The 24469-nt window shown below is 47.2% G+C and overlaps 1 protein-coding gene across 9 annotated transcripts in view; it reads left to right on the top strand.

The window, feature by feature from the left end:
* Positions 1-24469, top strand: part of ERBB4 (erb-b2 receptor tyrosine kinase 4) — a 633162-nt gene that overhangs the window by 231290 nt on the left and 377403 nt on the right. For all 9 annotated transcript variants that reach the window (XR_008467602.1, XM_054207999.1, XM_054208001.1 and 6 more), the window contains exon 2: positions 4991-5142. Coding sequence is in view for 8 of the 9 variants with exons in the window: in XM_054207999.1 (XP_054063974.1) it covers positions 4991-5142 (152 nt within the window). In the remaining variant the exon portion in view is untranslated. The remainder of the gene's footprint in view (positions 1-4990; positions 5143-24469) is intronic.

The raw sequence follows: 24469 nt of genomic DNA, 5'->3' as shown, positions 1-24469 counted from the left end.
GCTTTGTTATGAAAAAAATGTCAATGGGAAATTAATTTCCAAGTCATGTGCATGAATATTGATGAAAAACGTAAATTCAATTCAATACAGATGATTATTACTGCTGTAATTGGGGCCATTAGGAGCTGAAGCTCTTCTCTGTCATTTTGGGTAGCTGGTAATAAGTAAACAACTGAATGTGGAGTGTGAATGTGTGAGTAATGCCTGAAATCCACTTTTGTGATGCCCAAGCAGGGCTCTGCCCAGTACCCACCCAAAACCGCCCACGTTTGAAGTGTAGATGGGAAGAAGCCCCAGGCTGGCAGCCTGGCTGGTCACCGTCACCACCGCTTTGGGCATTCCCAGATAGGAAGGTGCACATCCTTCAGCTTTGGGATAACATTAGCAGTGGGTGTCACTGGGCACGGACGCATGCATACATGCGAGGTTTGTAGCCAGAATATGGGAAGAGAGGGAATGGCCAAGCCTGTGTTGGTGGAGAGATGTGTTTGAGAGCTTCATGGCATGCCGGTAACCTGGCACAGGCTGTCAGTCAACAGCTCGCTGGGGAGTCCGTCTGGGAAAACATAAGGGGACATCAGATTTTCCTGGGCATGCATTTAAATGGTGCTGAAGGGTTCCCCTCATTGAGCCGCCTCTGTAAGACCTTCTGAGCAAGCTGGGAGTATACGTGCTCAAAGGCACTCAATAGCGAGAGAAGCTGCAGATTGTGGAGGCACATCTTAAACTGGTACTTTTTTGACCTCTGTTAGTGGCAGGGGAATTAGTGTTTTTCATTAACCAGGAGAGGTTCTGCTGCAGGGACTGCTTTTAACATGCAGTCTTTATTTTCTTGCTGCTCATCTGTTTCTGGGGCTATATAAAATAACGTGTCTGACAATATACAACAAAGTGCTTTGAAGAGAGTTTATGAAATATAGATTATGGTAGTTTAGCATGGCATGACAAGGAAATGTATTTCGTTGTGCTCATGTTTTTATGCCTTTATATGGCTGGAGCATCCCTGAAAACACGTATTATTTTGGCACTTAATTTTAAAGAGCCGCTACAATGCACAGGTGCCTGTTGCTGTTCCAAGAGATGAGCAGGAGGGTGAGAGGGATGTGTTCGTGCTCGGGGGCAGATGGACTGGGCATCCTCTGTGACCCTTGCTCAGCTCCCACCTTGCATGCTTTAGTGCTTCTTGACTGTTTTGGCAATTCAGACCCAAAATGATTGTATTTGCCCTGGAGCAGCTGGAACTTGCCTCCTGTGGATCAAAATGGGAGCTAAAACTTACTGTTAACTCCCGGTTTGCAGCCTGCTTTGTGCCCCGTGTCCCTCCCAGGTTTGGCTCCCTGGCACATGCAGGCAAGCGGGAGCTCTGCTGGAATTGTATATGGCAGCAGCATTTCTCCCTTGTGGCCGGAATAACTTTTTACCCTGTTAATTGTATTTTTCCTTAAAAAACCCAACAGCATATCTAATCTCACTGTTTTAAAGGACTCTGTGAAGGGTGGAGGGTACTGTCCCAGCCCTATGCCCTGGTGAGTGAGAATTGACCTAATCTGCTTTTCTTGAATATTTGCATCGTTTTCTCTTTTGTATTTTGAATCTGGTGCAATTATTAGGTGCATCAAAAGTATACGTACAAAACTTGTGCTGTAAAGCTGAGGCAGAGAGAGATTAATGGCTTATTATGGTAATGCATTATTAGTGATCTATAGTTATACCCACGTTGGCTTTGGGATTTCAGCTCATTCCCCAGCCTGGGGCTCTCTCCCGCTCTGGGGGCAGGTTCTGCTCCAGCGGCACTGCGGCTCGGGTACCCATGGCAGAAAATCTCCACTGCTGCGTTCCCTGCCGATTGATGGAGGATAAATCCCACTTTCGGTGTACTGCTTGATTTGAGCAGTCTGTAACCAGTTTCTCTCCTCTCCCTCTCCCTCTCCGCCTGTCAGTACAGTGCAGCGCTGTAAAAGCCCAGCCATGGCTGGAAGGATGGACGCTGGGCACTGCATTCCCTGGCTTCCCAGATTTTGCAGCGGGAGCAGGCTGTGAGGAGCTGGGTTGCAGGGACCTTTTGCCGTGTATCTTGCAGGCAGCAGAGGCCCAGCTGTGAGCTGGAACACAGAGGTGTTTTGTCTAACGGAGGACCAGAGGGGATTTTTGTTTTTAAGACAGAAATTAAGTGCTTGGAATTGCTCTAGGATAAATTTAAAAGACCAACATGATTTCTTCTAAATTTGCTTTTAAGATTTTATTCATCTGAAAGAATTGATTTCTGTAGCGTTGTCAAAACCTGGGAGCAGTTACTTGCAATGGTTTGGTTGTACAAAATTAATCTTACTTGAATAAAATTTGCAGCCCCAGCTCACATCTGGGCTGGCTTCACCCCCGTTGAATCCTCTTGCAAGAGCAGGCTCCAGGTGCTCTGCCTCCTTACAGCAACAAATGGCTAAATCAGCTTTCGGGAAACGTTTAATGGGTGTGTAACATGAAATACCAGTGTTGCAGTGTATAGCTTTATTAGCTGAGCTGCTGGAATTGTTTTCTGAGCTATGGTGATCCTTAGCACCGATTGCGAAATGGAACAGAAATTATTTATTAGTCCTCGGGTGCCTTAAGACAGAATAATACTTATTTGGCTGGAAACATAGTCAATCTTGTTATAGATGCTGCTGCTGCTTTTAAGGAAAAAGCAAACAAACTAATTTTGTAATTGGGAGCAAATATTTTTGAAGTCTGCTGGCAGGGACAGGCACGTGTCTCCCTGCAGGGTGGAGATGCTGGTAAGCAGATCTCGAGGTTGTTCCAAATAAAACTTTCAACGTGAGCTAGGACACGGCTTTGTATTTCAAAAAGACAGACGTGCCATCCCCGAGCAGCACTGGTTAATCCTTCCGGGTGTTCCCAGTCCAGCAGAGCTGTGTCAAGCCCAGTGGGATCACGTCTTTCCATCTTGGGAATCCCCCAAAATAGCTATTAAAATATTATAAACAGAATTTTGTTTAGATATGTTTTACTCTAAGTGGTAAGGTTTGGCAAGAAAACTTTCAAAATGGGAATGTTTGTGCTTCAAATTAAGCTTTGAGTTGAGGTGGTAGTTTTTATTTTAAAATCTGAGCAAACCAACCAGTTTTGTTTTTCTGAGACACAGTGTAATGAATACATGCAAACATTTCAAGTTTTAAAACGTAGTGAGGACTTCAAAATTTTACTTCTATCAGGTCATAGAAAGAAATAAAAAAAAATTTACATCCCTTAGAATATTTCCTTTGGTATCTAGACCAGATGTGTATTTGGAAAATCAGCCCTACGTAGCGCCTGTTCAGTGTTGGTCCGTGCTCCTTAGCTGCGGCAAACATAAAACCCGAAAAGGACGTGAGAAGGCCTTCATCCTGTGCGTGGCTCCCCATGAAACCAGCCACTGCTGTCCCTCCCCACTGGGCAGTTACGGTTTGGGAGGGAACAGAGTTCTGCTGCCATTTTTAGGGCAGAGGGAATTTCCTTGGGAGAAAACTTTGGGCAGTTTGTGGGTTTCTGGCCACTTCCCGAAGGCCTTGGCCAAGAGGCTGCTTGAAGCTCGGATCGCCCTGGCACAAGAGCAGATTGCTCTGCAGCGGAGAACTGAGATGAGAATTGTTCCTATTTCTATTAAAAAAAAAAAAAAAGGGGGGGGGGAATATAGTAAGTAAACAGTCAATAATAGTAGTACTCAAAAACCTAATTACTTTTGATATTTATGAAAAGGACCTGCATCATTCAAAACAGCATATTTTAGCCAATTTTACTGATTATGCCTCCAGTCATGGAGAGTTTTGTTTGTATTGATTTAATCCAGGAGCGGGAATGACTCCAGAAATGCTATTCCGGTCTGGCTCATGTTTTGCATGATATAATGCTCATTTCAAAAGTTTTGGACGTATTCAGATTAATTTGCTCACAGATGAGAACAACCCACAAAGCTGTTGGTAGAGAGGAAAAGTAAGTGCATGCAAAAAAACCCCAAAACTAAAACCAAAAAAGCCCAGCCCTACACTTGACCATTTCAGTCGCGCTGCTGTCCTGGCAGGCTGAGCGCTGCCTGAAAAACTGCTGTTGGAAAATGCTGCTTCTGTGTTTCTTTCCCGCGTTCATTTTTGTCATTGCTTGATGCACGGCAAGCTGATAGATTGAGCCGAGCTGTGACCCTGCAGTGGCTTTGAATCTGACTTCAAAATTTAGAACGGAATAGTATAATATTAAAGGGCATCTTCCAAAAACTAACTGTATTAGGATGGTGTTTCCTAACTCATCTGAGACATCTCTGCTGCATATTCAGTCTGGTGACTAGCTGAAAGACATTGTGGTTTTTGCTATTGTCTTTCTCCTATTTAATTGCGTAAAGCTGGGAAGGGCTGGGATCTTGAGGAAAGTGATGGGGAAAACAATGTTGGGTATAAGCCTTCTGGTCAGGTTGCTCTTGGCTTGTCCAACAGGCCGTTCTGAGCATCAGCTGAATAGGGAAAATGCTGGATTACCCAGGTCAGCTTGGATGCACGGGTCTCTCCAGCCTTACGTCCTTTAGTCTGTGATTGGCACATCCCTGTTCAGTGTCCCATTCTGTCGTTGGCAGAACTAGTAGTGACTCCACTGACACCTGGCCTTGGCCCTTTAGGTTCTGGGGTCAACTAGTTTTGAGTTTTTCCTGCATTTCTGCGTTTTCAGCCTTTCTGCATTTGGTGGTAAATACCAGAACTTCATCCCGTTTGGTGAGATGTGTTTAAATTGCTGAGATGATCATGGACCATATTTCTTCCTATCTTTACTGCTGACGTTCAAATAACCTGTGCTGGTTTGGTGTGGTTTTTTTTCTTTTTTTTTTTTTTTTTTAGTACCCAACCCTGTGAATAATTTAGGACTTCTGTTACAATTACCCGTATCCCTGTGTGCAAACTTTATTTCCTTCTCTGCTCCTGTGGCCCTCTTCCACACTCATCCTCGTTGTTTGTCCTGTGGTTTCTTGCAGTGTGTGCCGGCACCGAGAACAAGCTGAGCTCCCTCTCAGACCTGGAGCAGCAGTATCGGGCCCTGCGCAAGTACTATGAGAACTGCGAGGTAGTTATGGGCAACCTGGAAATCACGAGCATTGAGCACAACCGAGACCTCTCCTTCCTACGGGTAAGAAATCTTTTTCCTTCCCTCCATCTTCTGTGCTTAGTGGGGAGTAGCTATGGGTACTGGGCTGGAGGAGGGCAGGTCTCTTTCCCACCAGCTCTGCTGTCATATTAGAAGAGGATAATAAAATGTCACAGATGTGCAGAGAACAAGAGCAATGTCATTGCTGTGACAGATGCTCTGAATATGTGTCGTTTAGATTTATCCAGGACTTGGGGGAGAAAACCATGTCACTACACAGAAAGGTGACACCTTGCAGGACTCTGTCACTGTGTGGTGCCAGCAGGTAAGGTAGGGTTTGAGAAGGTCAGAGAATCATGCAGATAAGCACTGAAGGCGTTGAGAAGCTAATCCTAATAAAATGCTATACATGGACTGATGGATAGACTTAAGCAAGGGAAGAACTCTGGGCAACGTTTGTAGAGCATTTAGGAAAAAGAGGAAAAAAAAAAAAAGGTGATTGCTGAATGAACATCAAACCATCTTTGTGCGTGAGACTGGAGTTATGAGCCTAATTGAATCTCCAGCATCCAAAGGAAGTCTGTGATAGATGAAGGCTGTCCTGCCACTGTGGAACCTGGGTTGTGCACTCCCTCAGCCCTCCTTACTTCAAACTTTGAGTAAATATCAAGCTTTTGGCCTTTGGGTTTGTGAAGGAACATTTCCGTGTGGATTGTGCATTCCTTGTTAACGTGCTAGTGACCTCAAGGAGGGAAAGGTGAATGCTGAATGAAAAGAATTTAAGCCCATCGTTATTTGGTGTTTCAAAACTGGTTATGTTTGAAGAAATAACCCGCAAAGGAGTGATTCAGTGCACTCAGGTGGGCATCTGAGCATGCTGCAGACAATGTGGCTGCAACATGGGAGAGACTGGTATGTAGGTGTGAGGGCCACAGTAGAAAAGGCAGCTGTGGCAGTGCGGTTGCAGGCTCTGCTGGCCGTACTCTCTGTACTCTCCAATAAAAGTAGTCATGCCATGACACAGATAGGCGCGTTTACACCACTGGTATCGTATGGTATCGCTTGCATATGCTTCTGCAAAACGCTAGTGTCGTTTTTCAAGATGCGTGTCTGTATGTAACTGGCATTTTCATGAAAAGCATGTAGAGGGAGCGGCAGGTTTAAATCCGGCAGCAGGAAGAGGGCGGCAGGAGTCAGCCCTGGCAGGTTGTGTTACGCTGTCATTTGGTTTGCTGGGTCTCGGGTGAACCTAGTGCTCAATTTCAGTTTGCAAAAACGTGAACATTCCATTATGGGTTCTGACAAAGGCACGGCAGATTCTCCAACAGCGTGTTTAGCTTTGCTTCATGTTAAATTTCTTGGGGATTTCACAGGATTTCCACTCTCTGCGTTGGCCTGTATTTACTCAAAGCGTACACCAGGCTGCTTAAAGATTTGCAAGCAAATTTCAGCTACCAGATACGTCTGGAGTAAAGTTTGGGGTGCTAATTGCACTCAGACTAACAGGTTGCCTGTTAATTTGAGCGACGAATGCCTAGGAAGTAAATGCTATCTATACATTTCACAGTTGTGACAGGTGGGGAAAACACATATGCTCGTGCTCTGAAATAGATACAGCCTTGGTGCAGCTGGACTAACTGGTTTCCCACCACGTTAGGCAGCAGATAGATACATCCTGCGCAGGCAGGATCCTGCACAGATTCAGGCATCGCTGGAGTTTCAAATGCATCCTGAAACTCCCGACTGGGCCACTGTGCGAGGCTTGAATTCATCATGGACGGTTCTCCCGCTTTGGCTTTCCTTCCTTCCTGTGCTGCCTGCTGGTAGGTAGGGAAAGGAAATTATTTGGAAATTGGGGAATTAACATTCCTTGCAGAGAGCTGCCATATAAGCAGAGTAAAATATTAGTGGAAAGCGGGCAGTAAAATCAGCAAATGAGAGGAAGAAAGAAGTGTGTAGTAAATGAAGGTGGTTCGGTCACTTGTGCTTTTTGGTGACAGTTACTATCGCTTTTTTATTAGTTTTATTACTTCTCTTACCTGAGACTGCTGTCTTGCAGATGTCTCGGTAAAAAGCAGAACTTGAAACAAAACCTAGCAAACTGGAAGTCTAGTTAATATGATAAATTGTAGTCATTAAAATGGAAAACCAAACAGAGGAGAACATGTTCTTGGTGAGGCAAATAAATAAAAAAATGTTGGCATATTTACACTGATAATTTGACATTCATTAGTTAGGCAGTATTGCTTGGTTTATCATTTTAAAAATGGTTTTAATGACCAATTGAAAGTGGCAGATGGGAGATAACTAAAGGAAAGGCTATTTGTCTCTCTCTGACTTAAATAAATTTTGACACTGTCCGGCAAAACATCCTTGTCTCTAAATTGGAGACATGGATTTGACGATGGACCACTCGGTGGATAAGGAACTGGCTGGATGGCCGTACTCAAAGAGTTGCAGTCAATGGGTCAATGTCTGAGTGATGTTCCTCAGGGGTCGGTACTGGGACCGGTGCAGTTTAGCATCTTTGTTGGAGACATGGACAGTGGGATTGAGGACACCCTCAGCAAGGTTGCTGATGACACCGAGCTGTGTGGTGCAGTTGACACGCTGGAGGGATGGATGCCGTCCAGAGGGACCTGGACAGGCTTGAGAGATGGGCCCGTGTGAACCTTGTGAAGTTTAACAAGGCCAAGTGCAAGGTCCTGCACCTGGGTTGGGGCAATCCCAAGCACAAATCCAGGCTGGGCAGAGAATGGATTGAGAGCAGTCCTGAGGAGAAGGACTTGGGGGTGTTGCTTGATGAGAAGCTCAACATGAGCCAGCAATGTGCGTTTGCAACCCAGAAAGCCAACTGCATCCTGGGCTGCATCAGAAGAAGCCTGGCCAGCAGGGCGAGGGAGGGGATTCTCCCTCTGTACTCCGCTCTGGCGAGACCCCACCTAGAGTACTGCATCCAGCTCTGGAGCCCCCAGCATAATCAGGATATGGACCTGTTGGAGCAAGTCCAGAGGAGGGCCGCCAAGATGATGAGAGGGCTGGAGCACCTCTGCTATGAAGACGGGCTGAGAGAGTTGGGGTTGTTCAGCCTGGAGAAGAGAAGGCTCCAGGGAGACCTTACAGCAGCCTTCCAGTACCTAAAGGGGACCTACAGGAGAGAGAGGGAGTGACTCTTTATCAGGGAGTGTAGCAATAGGATGAGAGGTAACAGTTTTAAACTGAAAGAGGAGAGATTTAGATGAGATATTGTGAAGAAATTCTTTGCTGTGAGGGTGGTGAGCCCCTGGCCCAGGTTGCCCAGAGAAGCTGTGGCTGCCCCATCCCTGGAGGGGTTCAAGGCCGGGTTGGATGAGGCTTGGAGCAACCTGGGCTGGTGGGAGGTGTCCCTGCCCAGGGCAGGGGGGTTGGAACTAGGTGATCTTTAAGATCCCTTCCAACCCAAACCATTCTATAATTCTATGGTGAACTCATCGTGCAAGGTGATGTACCTCCAGTCTGCTCTGTTTTTTCATAGTCTCTATTGCAGTTGCCCACTTTGTCCACCAAGTGGACTTCAGGTAGGCAGTTGATGTACGTCTGGATTATCTGTACATCTGGCTGATCAGTGCCATGGCTTTGTACGCCTGCCTGCCTTCTCGTTAGTGCTCAGCTTAGCTGGGCAGGCTCACTCCAGGACAGAGGGAAGTCCTAGCGAGCTAGACATGTTGAGCCTTTTTATCATGCAATAATAGACGAACGCCATAAATGAATTAAACTGGAAAAAAAAAACCCAACCATAATTTTGTTTACCCTGCAGAGGAACATTAAAAGATCAGCATCCCATCTCTCATACTTATTTAGACATTTATTCCCTAAGTAGATTTGCTTTATGTCTGTAAGTTAGCTCTCTGGATATCTGCTGATTAAGACTTAAAAGGGCTGCCTGTCACCTGAACAAAATGCTCAACTACTTAAACATCTTGGCCTGCCAGCCCGGTGCGTGGCTTTAAGGTCATGAGGAGCTTCATTCATATAAGAAGGGATTATTGTATACGCTAGTGTTTTTTTCCTATAATTTTCATACATGTGCAGAACAGGAGTACAAATCCGCTGGTTTAGTTTTACGTATTTTATAACACAACCAGAAGCAAAAATAGTCGTGGTATTGCTTGCCTGTGGGGGGCCAAAACAAGGTTGAGCAATTGCAGTGTGAGGTTGTCCTCTGCGTGTCCTACCCTCCAGCTCCATCAGCTCTGTTCCTGCTTGCGCGGTGCTTCCCCGCACCGTGGCTGCAACGGGAGTCCTGGCAGAGGAAAGGAGCGCTCCAGAGGAGGAAAAAATGTGTCTACGCCTGAGTGTGGGAAAAGCAACATGTTTCTGACCGTGGGCTGACAGCCGGCTCTCTTTGTTATTCTTCTAAGGCTCAACCTACGGACAAAAAAATGTACACCAGGGTAATTCAGTTGGACCCATCACTCCGAGCTTCAGCAATGAAATGAGGCTGAGGCTGATGTAGCGCATTGCTGCTGCAGTAGCACCTCCCTGTTGTGGCCGAGGCACGTGGGCTGCAGTAAGAAAAGGCACTTACTCTTTCCAAGAGCATTATTGAACTGGACAGGACAAGTAAGTGAGTGGAAAGCAGACCCCGAGAGCTCCCGTGTCCCTTTAGCCTGTCCAGGCTCGCCAGGTCAGCAGTGATGGTGTGGGAAGAGGTCGGGCTCCGTCTCCCAGTGCTTCCCAAGCCTTCAACTGATTGCACAGGCCAGGTTTTTGCACTGGGACTTGCTCTGTGGAACTAGATAAGCTGGCCGAGCTGGTGTGTGTTTTGAGTCTCGTCAAGGCTAGAGCTGAGATTCATTTTCCGGGTTTGCATTTCAGAAAATCTTGAGAAAAGCTCAGATCATGCATACCGGTTTATATTGCAAACGACTGTTTGGTTTCAGAAGCAGCAACCTATTTTAGTTTTGCTTGGCAAAGCTGGCATTTTGTATTGTGGACGATTCTTATTTCTTAATAGCATCTCCGTATTCAATTTTCGAAATAAAATACACAATTAGTATACCACAAAACAATCTTCTGCAAGCACTCTTGTTCTGTTAAACACATTTGGTAAACGAGAGTTATCTTTGACTAATCCCCAAGCTTTTAGCAATTCACAGTCAGTAAATTGTCTTCTTGTGCCTGGATTTTATTTAACCAATTCAGATTATTTATTTTTGAAGACATGACCAGAGTTCTGTGCTGTTCTCTGCAATAACTCTCCCAAATGATTATGAAAGTTATTTCTAACCGCAATCAACAGCCTTCGAAAATTATATACCACCGCTTTATAAATTGTTTTTTCCTTTACCTCTGTAGTGCCTCCGTAGCACCCCGAGCCACAGCTACGTTGGCAGCTATCTGCCTGCCCTTTAGCAGAGTGGGCGTTTCATGGTGGACAGCTTTATAGCTGCTGCGGTTACTGCGGAGATGTGTAGCCCCATACTTATCACTTTCCTTACCATGTTTAGACTTTGGGGCAGATGGAATTTGGGGGTTTGGGTTTTATGTTTTTTTGCTTCTGGTTGTGTTAATAGCCTTCGAGGAAGACTGGGTCAGACAGGCTCCCTCCAAGGGGGGAGGACTGCCAGAGCAGCCACAGCAAGAGCTGGTTTCAAACCGTGCTGCCTGGCCCCTAGGCGTTCGGAGCTGCTTATGATTTATTTATTTTTTTTAAATAAAATAAATATTTTTTTGAAAGTTTTTTGGTCTTTTTTAGCAAAACGGGTCTAAGCAGACCCTTGTGAAAGCTCTGGTGGCATGGAAGAGAGCCTGCAGTCTGAACAGAGGTGTCAGGAAAGGGAGCACAGAGACAGAAGCGTATTTGCCTTTTCTAGTGTGCTCGGCAGATCACTGTGATGATATGTATGGCTCCCGAAGGCTGGCGGCAAAGCTCTGCATCCTCTTCTGCAGCAAAAGGGTATCTCAATTCCCAGCTGACAGGCTTCAATGAGGTCCCAGCTCAGCAGAAAGGGAGTGGGATGTGGAGTGGAGTGCCTGCCAGGAGTCCCCAGAAGGGGGTTATGGGCTGGCTGTGCCTATGTGGAGGGGGATTTTCCCCAGAAGTGCTGGGAAAACATTGCAGTCTGTCCCTACACCAGCATGGGGATTTTGGAGGGGTTTGCTGGGCAAAGCTGCCCTGTAGCATTTGTCCCGGAATGCACTGCATTAGGAGAGCCTCGCCAGCATGTGTTTTGTCCTTGGCTGGCAAGAGGCAAAGTGGCCTCCAGGTAATTACAAACCTGGAAATCGAATACATGTGTTTATGTATTTGTAATTGCCTTCCCAGGACCTTACCCGTTAGAAAATGAAGCATAAAGAGCCTAATGGTGTGTCAGCAGTGGCATGAGGGGCGGGCCTGTGTGTGCCACACAAATCCAGGTAGAAAGAGGACACCCCCGACTCACTGTGTAAACCTGGCTAGGGCATCCCGCGCACGCAGCAATAAACATGGCTGCTCTGCTGCGTGGGTTACAAGAGGCCAGCGGCACGCCAGGCCATGCTTCTGGCGTGGGCAAAATGTTTTATGCCAGCTGTGATCTGTTGCCAACTGTGTTGGACGAACCCGAGCTGTGTAAGGTGAGTTGGATCCCAAACTCAGAGGGTGGAATGGGAGCAGAGGCTAACTGCAGAAAGTGTGTGTGACACAGCTCTCCTCTAGGAGGACAGCTTCTTCTGCCGTTTCCCGTCGCTTTTGCAGAAACAGTAGCTTAAAATAATCCCAGCGGTTTAAACTGGTCTCAAAATGGCCAGGGTGTATTGATTGCCCAGGTGAGGAATGGCCCAAATTTGTGGGATCTTCCAGACCTGTAGTGTGTTCAGAAGCAGGCAGTGAAATGGGAAGCCCGTGCTGCAGCAGCAGGGAAGGAGCAGGGTGCCAGATGCTATTATGGTAACTGGTGAGATGGTGATAACAAATCGGTGGTTCCACCAGCCTCGGGGCAAGGATCAGCATTGTCAAAGCAGCACTTGCCCCCTCTTGAAACATGATGCCGTCCTGCTCGTCTCCCTTGCCAGTAACTGACCAGCGGCATTCACGTTGCCCTTGGCCCTTGATGTGTGGGATTGTGCCTGGTCCCTGCTACTGAAGATGAGTATTAACATGCCACATAGTCCCCAACAGAATCTCACCCAGCTCCATCCCGACCCCACGGCTCCCGGAGCCTCCGCAGCTGGTAGGTAGAAGGCCTCCAGTGCTTTGTGGCCTAAATGTGTTCAGAGGTATTACATTATTTTTGTGCTTTCCATCTTCATGAGATGCTGATAAGACAGCATGCGTGGCTCTGCAGCATCTGCTTCCCTTGCTGTCCCAGTGGGGCAGCTGTAACGTAGGTATGGCCTTGTGCTGCAGACCGCCCTCAGCTGCCTCCACGCCTCCCTCCCGTGGGTGCTCAGAAACCCCTTTTCAACAGCCTGGCTGGTTTCAACCCATTTTTGGTAGATACAGGACACAGTACCGCTCACTTCGTGGCTCTGCCAAGGCCTCTTTGGTGTAAGCCTCTAGCTGCTGCTCGTGCGTCTCCGCCGCTAGATGCAACGTGGCAGAATAGGGACCCTGCTCGCAGCTCCCCTTCCTTCCCCCCCAAAGAGCTGCCTGCGTGGCCGCCAGCCTCCCATCTGCCTCCCTCCCCGCCCTTCTGCCAGCATCTCCCCCTTGCAGCTGGCCACGCTTGCCTGCTCTGGGGGGCAAATAATGCCAGGCGGCTAACAGCCACCCTGCGCCGCGGGGCTGCTCCCTCCCGCCGGGCCTCGGGGAGCTGCAGAGCACCGAGGGGTGACCCCAAAGCCCTCTCCCCACCTTCCACCTCCTCCCTACGCTGCCGTGGTGGCCTCGCCTGCCGCGCAGCTATTCCTGTCCAGCTCCTGCACAGCCTTTTTTTAACGTTGTTTACAAACCCGGCAGCTTCATCTCTCCAAGCAGCTAATGCTTTTGCTAGTTCCCCCCAGCCAGATTTTGTCTCGGGTTTTATACTCCTCCCAGCCCTGTTCTTTTATTTTTATAGCTGTCCAGGGCATTGCAACAAGCAGAATAACTGGGCCAGGAGGCTGCTGTCTCTTCCATACACAACACCAATCTCCTGTCCCTAAAAACAACTTAAAAACCCACTTGCACAACCTCTCTTTCCCCTCTCGTCCTTTCCCTACCAGCAACACAACACTAGCAGGCAGCCCAGATCAGCTATGCCGTGGAGCTTGGTCTTTGCTTTCGCCTGAGAGAAACTTCAGGACTCTGCAAGCTGGCACTCTTCTGCTTGAATTAAATTTTTAGCTTCTGCAAAACAAACATAGAAGAGAATTAATATACAATTAATCCTAGAGCTGGGTCTGCCAAGCCGTAACCAAATATATGAACATTAGCTATTGCTCCATTAATTTAGCAATTATTTTTTGGTGCCTTTGTATGAGAGATACAGTTTGAAATAACCGCTTGTGTTTAGGCGGAGAGTCGCGTGCTGTGGAAATGCAGGCTCCTGTTTTGGCGCAGGGATGGCCTGTGAAGTGGCCCTTTGCCTCTGTGTGTGCCAGGTGCGGGGCAGCCCCCCCCAGGAAGCGGGTTTTTGAGAGGGTTGTGATGGGCTGCGGATGATGCCCTTTTCCAGGGGAGCCTGGGCCTGCTGGGGACGTCACTGGGCTGCTCCTCACGTCCCGCCTGCCGCAGGGCTAGCTCTTGGGAGTGCTGCCAAAGCCGCTGGAGGCAGGAGCAGCTACATTCCCTTGTGTCCGCTTCCCTGGGATCGATTTGCTGTATAAAACACGTGTTGTCATCTGTGTGGAGCGATTAGCAGGTGGTGTCCACAGGCCCTTCATCGACACACATGCACGCAGGTACAGGGAGTTGGAGAGGATCCCCCACCAGACTCCGGAAGGACATGGGGACGGAGCCCTACCTGGGGCTTTTGTTTCCCCCTTTGTTGTGTTGGCAGCGGCCCAGAGCTTCCCTAGCTCTCCTGCAGCCTCTGCCTGTGTCCCCTTCGGCTGGGGGGAGCATCCTTCGTCTGTATCACACTTGAGATGAGAACTAAAGATTTGAAGTCCAGGATGATTAAGGAGTCTCTTTAAATCATCTTCTAGCATTTCCCCTTTAGCTCCCACCGTACTGGAGGCACCCCACCTCCAGCCGCTCAGGAAGCCTGTCTGATTCATGTGCGTGGCAGTGGTAGCAACTCTGGAGCAGGAGAGAGATAAAAGAAGCCTGACTTAAATTATTCAGAGTAACCCGGACCCATGCACGTGCTCAAGATCAGCAGCATCCTTTTTGCTTGCTATACCATTTTTGTGGTTGCAGCGAAGCCGCCCTTTGTTAGGCAGAGCAGAGCACTGGGGAGGTGATGGGGGGCGGCTCCCTCATTCCCAAAGGCTGCAGCAGTGGTGCTTGCGACGTCTTTCTTGCTAGTCCCGCTGAACCTCGTGAGCCTCTCCGGCAGCTTTTGGGTGCTGCAGAGGTGCCTGCAAGCCTAGATGGATGTGGGAGGCATGGCGTGGGAGTATTCCCCCTTCCAATGGGGTGCTAGCCACAGCTGCCAGTAATTTTTGCCATTCAACAGTATTGCCACCACTTTCCTGGTCCCATTGTTGGGAGATTATGAGGTGCAAGAGGCCCTAGTACCAAAAATATGGCCAGGATACAGGGTTCACTGTTCCAGGTGGAGTACTTTCAAGGTTTGGCAGAGGTAACGTGGTGGATGGATGCCAGCTGGCAGCAGCTCAGCCTGGGCAGCGTGTGGAGGATGTTAATGGTAGGGGAAAACATTTGGAGGAGTTGGCAAAGTCTACCATCACCCTGGGAATGTCACAAACGGGTCTGGGGGCTCTTTGCTTAAACTGTTGAGCAGTCTGCAAAATGGATGCATTCCTGCGCTTTGGTTGTGCAGTATCAACAATAGCCAGGAAGACCTTTCTCCTCCTCCACTCTAACACAGATCTTGTTCTCTTCCTAACAGCCTGCTATATAGGGCTGTATCTGGGGGCACATAGAATCATAGAATTGCTGAGGTTGGAAGGGACCTTTAAGATCATCAAGTCCAACCTTTAACCTACCCTGACAAAAGCCACTTCTAAACCATGTCCCTAAGTGCCCCATCTACCCTTTTTTTAAACACGTCCAGGGATGGTGAATCCACCACCTCCCTGGGCAGCCTATTCCAATGTTTAATAACCCTTTCAGTGAAAAAATGTTTCCTAATATCCAATCTAAACCTCCCCTGACGTAACTTGAACCCGTTTCCTCTCGTCCTATCACTTGTCACCAGGGAGAAGAGCTCAGCCCCCATCTCTCTACAACCTCCTTTCAGGTAGTTGTAGAGGGTGATGAGGTCTCCCCTCAGCCTCCTCTTCTCCAAGCTAAACAACCCCAGCTCCCTCAGTCGTTCTTCATAAGGTTTGTCCTCCAAACCCCTCACCAGCTTTGTAGGCCTTCTCTGGACATGCTCCAACACCTCAATGTCCCTCTTGTAGCGAGGGGCCCAAAACTGAACGCAGTACTCGAGGTGGGGCCTCACCAGTGCCGAGTACAGGGCGATGATCACTTCCCTAGTCCGGCTAACCACACTGTTCCTGATACAGACTAGGATGCTGTTGGCCTTCTTGGCCACCTGGGCACACTGCTGGCTCATATTCAGCCGGCTGTCAACCAACACCCCCAGGTCCTTTTCTGCCGGGCTGCTTTCGAGCCACTCTGCCCCAATCCTGTAGCGCTGCATGGGGTTGTTGTGACCCAAGTGCAGGACCCGGCACTTGGCCTTGTTGAACCTCATACCATTGGTCTCAGCCCATCGGTCCAGCCTGTCCAGATCCCTCTGCAGAGCCAACCTACCCTCAAGCAGATCAACAAACCCACCCAGCTTAGTGTCATCTGCGAACTTACTGAGGGTGCATTCGATCCCTTCATCCAGATCATTGATAAAGATATTAAAGAGAACCGGCCCCAGCACCGAGCCCTGGGGTACACCACTTGTGACCAGACACCAACTGGATTTAACTCCATTTACCACCACTCTCTGGGCGCAGCCATCCAGCCAATTTTTTACCCAGCGAAGAGTACACCTGTCCAGGCCATGGGCAGCCAGTTTCTCCAGGAGAATGCTGTGGGAAACAGTGTCAAAAGCTTTGCAAAAATCCAAGTAGATAACATCGACAGCTTTTCCCTCATCCACTAAGTGGGTCACCTTATCATAGAAGGATATTAGGTTTGATAGGCATGACCTGCCCTTCACAAACCCATGCTGACTGGGCCTGATAACCCTGTTCTCCTGCATGTGCCGTGTAATGGTACTGAGGAGGATCCCCAGCCATTCCCTTCATGATCTACGCGTGCTGGTGGAAGCACGTTATTCCTTGGGCAACGTCTGCTGGAGATCTTTGAGGCGCAGGTAAACCTCCTGCCCAGCTCTGCCCTGTGTCAGTCCAGGGTGGTGCCTGGGCCAGCACTGTCACCTTGTGTGTCTGCTGTGTCACCCGCCTTTGCCTGGGCACAGCCAGCCAAGTGTCTGACAAACCAGTTGTGCTTTCCAAGTGGTCCTGGCACCCAGAAGCTTAGCCCCTGATGAAAACACAGGTCAGGAGTCAAATTCTTCACGTATACAAAAGCAACCGTTGAGATCCATGGTTTGCTCTGGCTTGGTTTCTGGTTTGGTTTTTTTTTTTGATGAAATAGAGACTATTAATTTCTTTCTTCTCCTGTTGTTTAGCGTTGCATCAGACTCTTCTTTCTGTCTGTCCCTGAAGGGGTCTGATGCTGTCAGTTCCTGCGTGTTTGCAAAATACATGTGGCTGAGCCAGAACTCAGAAGCTGCTGTGATGGGTACTATAAAAACACCGGTAGCGGAGGGAGGACATTATTAAAAATAAAACAGTGCAAACCTTCTTAATTAGGTGTTGTTTCTCTTAGAAGCTGATCTTCCCTCTAGGCGAGTGAAACCAATTATGCCCTCCCTTTCAACCACCTTATGCTGTTAATGGTCTTACTCTTGTAAATGTAAACTTCTCCCCTACCGATGCATTGGAAATGCTGGCCTAATTGAAGCTGGGCTAAAGCAAACAATGGAGTAAAGTTAAACTAACCAACAGAAAAAAAATAAAATAGTTTCAAATGCTTTTAAATTATAAATGGATTTATTAGATTATAAAGCAAATGAGTAGTTTTCATCTAGCCGTCGAAAGAAAGGTCATTTGGTGTAAATGGTGAGTGTAATGAGTTTTCAAGCTCAGTCTTAATCCTCGCTGGGAGATGGCATGAAGTCCACTGTTTCACGCTGTTCACTGACAAGCTTTCCTCAGGTGTCGTTAAGGCTTATTTATTCTCCTCTTTGTACACCCGCCCTCTCAAATCTTTCTGTGGAACAGAGATTGAAGTCAGAAGACACAGGTAAGGTATAAATAGGCATATAGATACATATGTAATTGCGGTATAGCAGCCTGCACCAAGTGGAACTATTTTATACTTTCCTTGGACATTTTTCTGTTTTCCTGAGCATTTAAGCAATGCGTTGCCAGTTTTTCCTCTAGCCCTCCCTCCCTCCAGTCCTATTTTACTATTGAATAAAATGAAATTGAACAAACTGACTGTCAGAGAACTGAATAATCTTGCATTGTAATACACTGACTCAGAGTCCTGGATCAATGGGCTTGAATTGCTGTTAAAAGCCGTATGAAAGGGAAAGCAAAGTCTTTTGCTGTAAGCTGTGTCAAGGGGTGGAAGAGCAGAGGGACGGATGGAGGCTTAGCCAACAGTTTTTGTGCTAAACTGGATCAATTTTAAAGGTTTCCTCTGTTGATGCCTGCCGGAGGGCTTTTATAGTTCAGAAATGTCAGCACAATCGTGCAGATTGCAGCATTCAGCAACACTCCCACCCCGAACCTGATACTAGCACTGGGCCGTCTAATTGCGGTCCTGCGTGTGTCACACAGGCATCTCACATAGGTACCCAGGAAGGCTGGGGTGGAGGGAGAAGTTGGCATTCCTGAGTGTCCACCTCAAAAATAGCATGTCAATGGAGCATTCACAAGGATGTGTCCTAGCAAAGGCCGCTCCGTTGTGTGGGGCTGGTCGGAGGAGCCAGGGAGTCTGGAGCTGGCCGGGGGTGATAGTGGATGTGTCTTTCTGGGACTGAGGTTGGGTGTGCTCAACCCAACGAGCAGCCAGCAGGGACATCTCTGTTAACCGCGTGCTGGCTCCCAAGTGCTGAATCCTACGGGATATGAAATCAAGGACACTGACTTCTCAGGTAAGATGTCCCCAGTGTCAAACGTCATCACAGAAAGGTGGAACGGAGAGGTTTTGGTTAAAGCGACGAGGACCTAGTAGTTCTGCGGGTGGTTAAGCACAGCTGGTCTCATTGACTTCTAGTACTTGTGTTTGAAGCTAAGTGGAAGGGTAAGAGTATCTGCATGCTGTATTGAATAGCATGTAGTGTTTCTTTTCCCCCCTTTGGTGGTGATTATCCTGCCAGAGAGGAAGAATGAAGTGCTTTGAGGTACTGTCTGAACATAATAAACTTGAAAATGTCAAAAGGCAAGGTAGAAATATCATGCCAGTTTTGACAAACCTGTGCTGTTATGTGCAGGAAAAATAATAGCGATAGCTTAATGTTGCTCACTGGAGAGAGAGGTTATAAAAAAAATGCGTTGCGTAAGAGAGTTTATGCTTATGCTTTGAGAAAATAAACCTTAGCAAGCCCAAGATGGAGACCAGAGACCCTCAAAGTAAATGCTGTTCAGATTTAATAGGATGGAAGGGATGTAGCCAAATGGTCCAAGAGCTTGAGTGGCGGCCAGAGCCTGACAGTTCCACTTATTCTGATTACTGATGGTTTGGGATTGATTCAGACCCTAAGTGCCAACAAAAGAGCTGTAAAGCATTATAAATTGCTTTATAATTCTGAATAATCATGGTGATGGTGGAAGTGCCTGCATTTTTCTGGAGGAGACAGCCCTTGAAAGAACCCACAGGGAAACCCATGCCTTCCTGCAAGTCTATTGCCGCTTCCAAATGGGGAAGCCTGAGATGTGGAACATCATTGCTTTAAACCCATTTCATACCAGCGTTGCTAATTTACACTCAGAAGGACACCTCCTACCTTGAATTTGGAAGCGGGTTTCAGAAAACAACTCCCCAACTCCGTACTCTTCGGCTTCCCCTCCAGAAAGGGCCAAAGAGCAGGGGGAGAGTGAAAGAGATGGTGAGGCACGTGTCGTATTGCTGCTGTAAATCAAAAGCAACAACCCCGTGTAGCATGTAGTTCAGGAATGATAATGACAGCTCATCCTTCAAAAGTACAGTGCAGAGTGAGGGCCTAGGAAAGGAAAATCCGTAATGAGTATCAGGGAATAATGGCTGTCTCTGGAAAAGCATGGAGTAACCTCTTAGGGAAGCAGAAGACGTTACTGGATTCCTTTCAAACCTGCTGAGTGGTCAACTGGAAGAAAATACATTTGTTGTAAGGGACTGTCTTGCTTTGATAAAGGTGTGGAAAATGTGACCTAACAAATCTTGTAGATTGCTGTCATACCGTTTTTAATTTCTTTGGAGCCTGGTGAATTTTTAGGTAAAAGGAAGAAGAAAGAAAGTGCAATTTGCAGATGGGTTACCCTCCTGCTCTCCGAGTGGCGAGCTCAGTGCACAGAACCTCCCTGCTCTGGTGGCCAGCCTCTGCAGCTCCTTTGTGTGGACGTGTTTGTCTCTCATCTGCTGTGCAACCTCCGTTGTCTTCGGGTTATTTGGAAAAGGCTCTTGTAGTTAGACACAGAGAAGATGATTAGGGAAAAAGGAAAGGAAACTACAAACCCCTGTCCTCCCTGTATTTCTGTCCTGTTTGTGTGACGTTTGCGTGAGCAGGTGGTGCCTTACCCTGCCTAAAATGGGGAAACCTCTTAAAACCAGGCATTGCAGGAATCCCCGTGGAAGGGCACCGCAGAAAGAGATGGGGTGGATTTCAGTTCTCAGTAATTGTCAAGAGATGTGCAAGCAGAGAGAAATAAGAGGAAAATATTTGCAGGTGTTTATGCTGTGGGAAAACTACTGCAGAGAGCAGGGAGAGCCACGAAGCTTAAACCTAAAACGTTTTGCTGGCATTTGTTGCAGTCACAGTTATCGCACTGGTGGACGAGTATCCTCCTTCCGTGCCTCCTCTCTGCCTGTTTGTTTCCTGAAAATGCTGATATTTGTAATTGAGGCCAGGTGAGGTCCATCGGTTTAGCGAACGGCAAGCTGAACCCAGCCGTGCTGTCAATTAGCGCTGGTGCCCGGCATCAGCGTGGCCGGAGGTTACGGCAGCGGCGCCCGGTAATGATGGCGGATGCTGAAACACGCTCCCTTGTCAGCTAATCATTTCAGTGCCAAAGTAATCATTTGATCTCAGCAGAACAGCTGGTTTTAAACTACAGATTATCCACCACTTCATCTCCTCACTTAGCTGCAGAGCTGATTTGTTTCAGCTATAGATCAATTATACCCCCAAAACAACATTCAATTCACTTGTATCGTGTGAAATGAAGATAAAACGGGTTCAGGCGCTAACGACAGATCTTCCATTACAGACCCTCCGTCCCCGCACATAAATACCCATCACCGGGGAGTGAGTATTCATTCATTCCCGGAGCCAGTTGTGCTCATTTCATTAGGATACAATGCATTATTTTAGCAGAACAATGCATATATATAAGAATAAAATGCGGTTAAAAGGGCACTTATTTCTCACACTGCCTATAAGTGTCCCTTGTTGGGTGACACCAAAATCACTCAAACTGATCAAATGTAAAATCAAAGACGTGTCGTTAGAGCCTGTTGGGGAGCCAATCTGTATTGCGTGAAAGGAAATCAGTCATTCCAAAGCAAGTGTTTTCATGCCATCTTTTCCTTGACGTTATTACGGCCTTTTGATCAAAATTTCTCCATTATGGCCGCTGAAATTGAGAAATTTTGCTTCATTTGCAATGGAGACCCCTCACACAAATCGATGTGGCACGTGCTCAGCCGGTGCAAGCCTAAACTGTGCTGATGAAATGGCAAAGTCCCAAAATTGTGAAATAATGGCATCACCAGAGGTGTTCCTAGCAGGCAAGCCAGCTTTTCCTTGGGCAGGGTAGGTCCAGCACAATTAAGTCTGTACCACCATCAATATATTTGCACCTTTCACTGCAGCCCAGCCATTGCCTGCCGTGGGACCCCTTCCGCGCGTGCTGGTGGACGTGCGGCTGCGCAGCGTGGGGCTAAATAGAGCTGGCTGGAAGCAGTCAAGATGCAAATTTTGGTAAAATGTTAAAATACCATTTTGCTTTGGCTTTGTAATCATTGTGTTTGACAAAAATATGTTGGTTTTATTTAATAGGAGTGGTCATTAGTAAGTACGCTTTTTCCCCCAAAGGGTTGCAGCGATACAGGTATCTCATGCTGATTTCCATTGGGAAGTTCCCCAATTCTTCTTGTCACAAGCGTTTGACCCCCTATGCTTGTTGTGTTCTCTGGTGTTCCCGAGATGGAGTGAAAAACTTATTCAGCGTTGATGGGAAATACTGGTTTTATGGCTCATTTACCTCAATATTATGTTTTCAGTATGCAAAGATTTAACGTGTGTGGTTCACGCAGCTTTTCTGTGTGCTCGGTTCTGCGCGCTTTCGGTCACCTTTTCCAGCTTCTGTTAGAAACGTGCCACTTAGGAAAACAGTGTTTAAGGAGACCCAGGGGTGCTGTTGGGAGCAGGGCAGCGCGCTGGGAGCTGACTTCCCATGCGGGGTTTGTCTTCCCTCAGGCAGGCCGTGCTGTGTCCTGCAGCACAGGCGCCCGCACCCCAAGGGCTGGATGGAGAGGGAACAGCTCAAGGCAGGAAAAATACCTCTTCACCCAACCATTTTGCACCTGGATTGACGTCTTTGATATTGTTTCTTGTTCTTGTTAGATTTCCATTACAGCAGTGCGAAATACCTGATTTGCTCAGTAGAGATCCCGCTGCGGATCCAGAGCCGATGCCTGCATGCTGTAGTGCACCAGGGAGGAGTAGAACTACCTACGGGTGTATTTATTTTCTGAAAAAAGATTTTTCGGGTGGCATTGGGAGCAACCTGCATTAGGCAGTTTTCTGTTTCTCCTTAGGCAGAGGAGAGGGGAACATGGTAAGGGTGGTTTCTTATGGCCCGGTGGTGGGAGGAGCGGAGCAGCTGTTTCCAAGAGACCTTGTGGCACCTGTTAGTCCTGGGGCTCCACCTGACAAGGTGAATGTGAGAAGTGCAGCACTGAATGGAAACCGTTTCAGATAAGGTAATCTGAGCACACTTGCACAAATGGACAGAGCCAGCTAAGCCCACAGCCACGAGTTATAAAATTCCTATTTATTTAAATGACTTTGAATAGAGTTCACGCACTCCTTGGGATTTCTGTTTAAAAAGAAATAATTTTGATTGTGTTTCTGCACTTCAGCTCCTCCCATAAAAGGTCACCTTTCTCCAAACGTACCTCAGACTGTGGGACATAGTCCTGGTTTTTCATTTTGCTCCTTTTAGTTTTACTTTTTCGTTAAAGCCCTTGCAGAACTGCTGTACCTTAAGTGTTGCGTTTTAACTCTGACCTCTGGAAGGAACTTACATATCTTTTTATGTCGAATAAGGGCTGAAATTTTGTTAGGTGAAGCAACCAGCAGTTTTACAGTGGCTGCTGCCTGTAACTATCCCTGCAACTGCGTGGAGCCCAAACCCAACAGCTCCTTAAGCAATTTTGTGTTTTTTCTTCTCCCATGAAATTTTAATGCTGCATCATGCCATCAGTTTGTAGTGGATGCAAATATTTACCAGATCTGCTGCAGACAGCATCCACTGGCCGTTAATTTGCCAGAAGGATGAATCCTGTCGTGCCTGGCTAGCAGGCACTGCTCAGAACAAAATAAGGAGGCCTTCATCTGGGGTTTCAGGAAAGCTCCCAGTAAAGCCTCCTCTTGTTTCCTTAAATAAACATCTTCAGCTCCATCCTCCAGAGGCATCTCCCAGTGCCCCTCTGGAGCGCTCACCAAACAGAAAGGACCCTTGTCTGATAGCACTTTTAAGAGGCAATGATTTTTCTTACCCCTCGCATAACTGGCGGGTAATCGGCCATCATCTTGCTCAATGCAAGGCTTTGTTTTTATTTGTTTATTTTTTAATTGAGCTAAATGCCTCTTCTCCTTTCCCGCTGCCTCTGATCTCTGCTGGAGAGAGCAAATCTTAGCAGCCTGCAACATCACATGTTTCTCTGATGGCTTTCGGCTCCCATATGCTCTGGTTCAGTAACAGTTTTGGCTGATCACTGTGACAGCAAAACACCTTTTTTTATTTAAGCTACAGCTTTCTAGAAATACGTCTTTGGGCTTAATCAACATAACCTTCAGCAGTTCTTTGAAACACGGGATCTAAAAGCCATGAATGTCAGAAACGCTTTATGGCTTGTGGGAGTCTTTAGAGCTTCTGACAGATGAAAGTGGAGGAGGGAGGAGGAAGCCATCAAAAAATACACCAAATACAGGCTGGAATGGGATTTTTGCAGGTAGCTGACAGTTGGGCCCCTGCATTGGAACGGACAGGCTACCGAAGGAAAAAATTATGACTAAGAAACCAAAGGGTAACGTAGCGCTGAGCGTAATGTGATGAGCAGCCGGTTGGGTTTTATACAGTGTATGCTCCGCAAGTCGACCGTGTGCGCCGAGCTTAGGCACCCTTTGCGGGCAGAAATAGTCCTCTACTGAAAGGTCTTTCGGATGTGAGAGCCCTTGGTTTATTATTAGAATAGTAATGGTGGTGTTATTTTTAAGAAGGAGAGGAGAAAATGAGAATAAATTACAGTAAAATGCCAGCAACTGCTGAAAACAGGAGTAGTGACAGTGTCTCTTTGGCGTTTTTGCAGCCAGGCAGACACGCGCAGCAGGAATAGTGCCAGTGTGCAATTGCCATCAGCTTCAGTTACTACTTTCACCTGTTTTTAAATATTTAAAGTTTACTGTTTAATTTTGGATGATGCTGAATAACAAGAATCAAAATATGAAAATTCACGTTAAAGTACCGGTTGCAGCAAGCGTGTTATCAATAATGTAAGTGGGACGGGACTGAATGGCCACGGTCTTCCAAGAAATCTTTTCCATTTCTCTTGTGTTCCCTGTCTAGACAAGATTTATTAAACAATCCTCTGAAGGGATTGTCCTTCACCGCTACCTTTTATTATTGGTGGAAGCCAATTTGAGGCTCACTTTGTTGTGTGAGGGGCCGGTTCCCTCATGTGATTGATGAGCTGGATGGGAAGTGATTAGACTTTTACAAGCCCACGCTCCTTGGAACAATACTAACAGGGGAAAAAAAAGGCTGTTCTTCAAATTTCAGATTCATTGCCTATTACTTC

This window comes from Rissa tridactyla, chromosome 7 (genome assembly GCF_028500815.1).
Source record: "Rissa tridactyla isolate bRisTri1 chromosome 7, bRisTri1.patW.cur.20221130, whole genome shotgun sequence".
Classification (NCBI taxonomy): Eukaryota; Metazoa; Chordata; class Aves; order Charadriiformes; family Laridae; genus Rissa; species Rissa tridactyla.
This window is presented reverse-complemented; position numbering and strand designations above follow the sequence as displayed.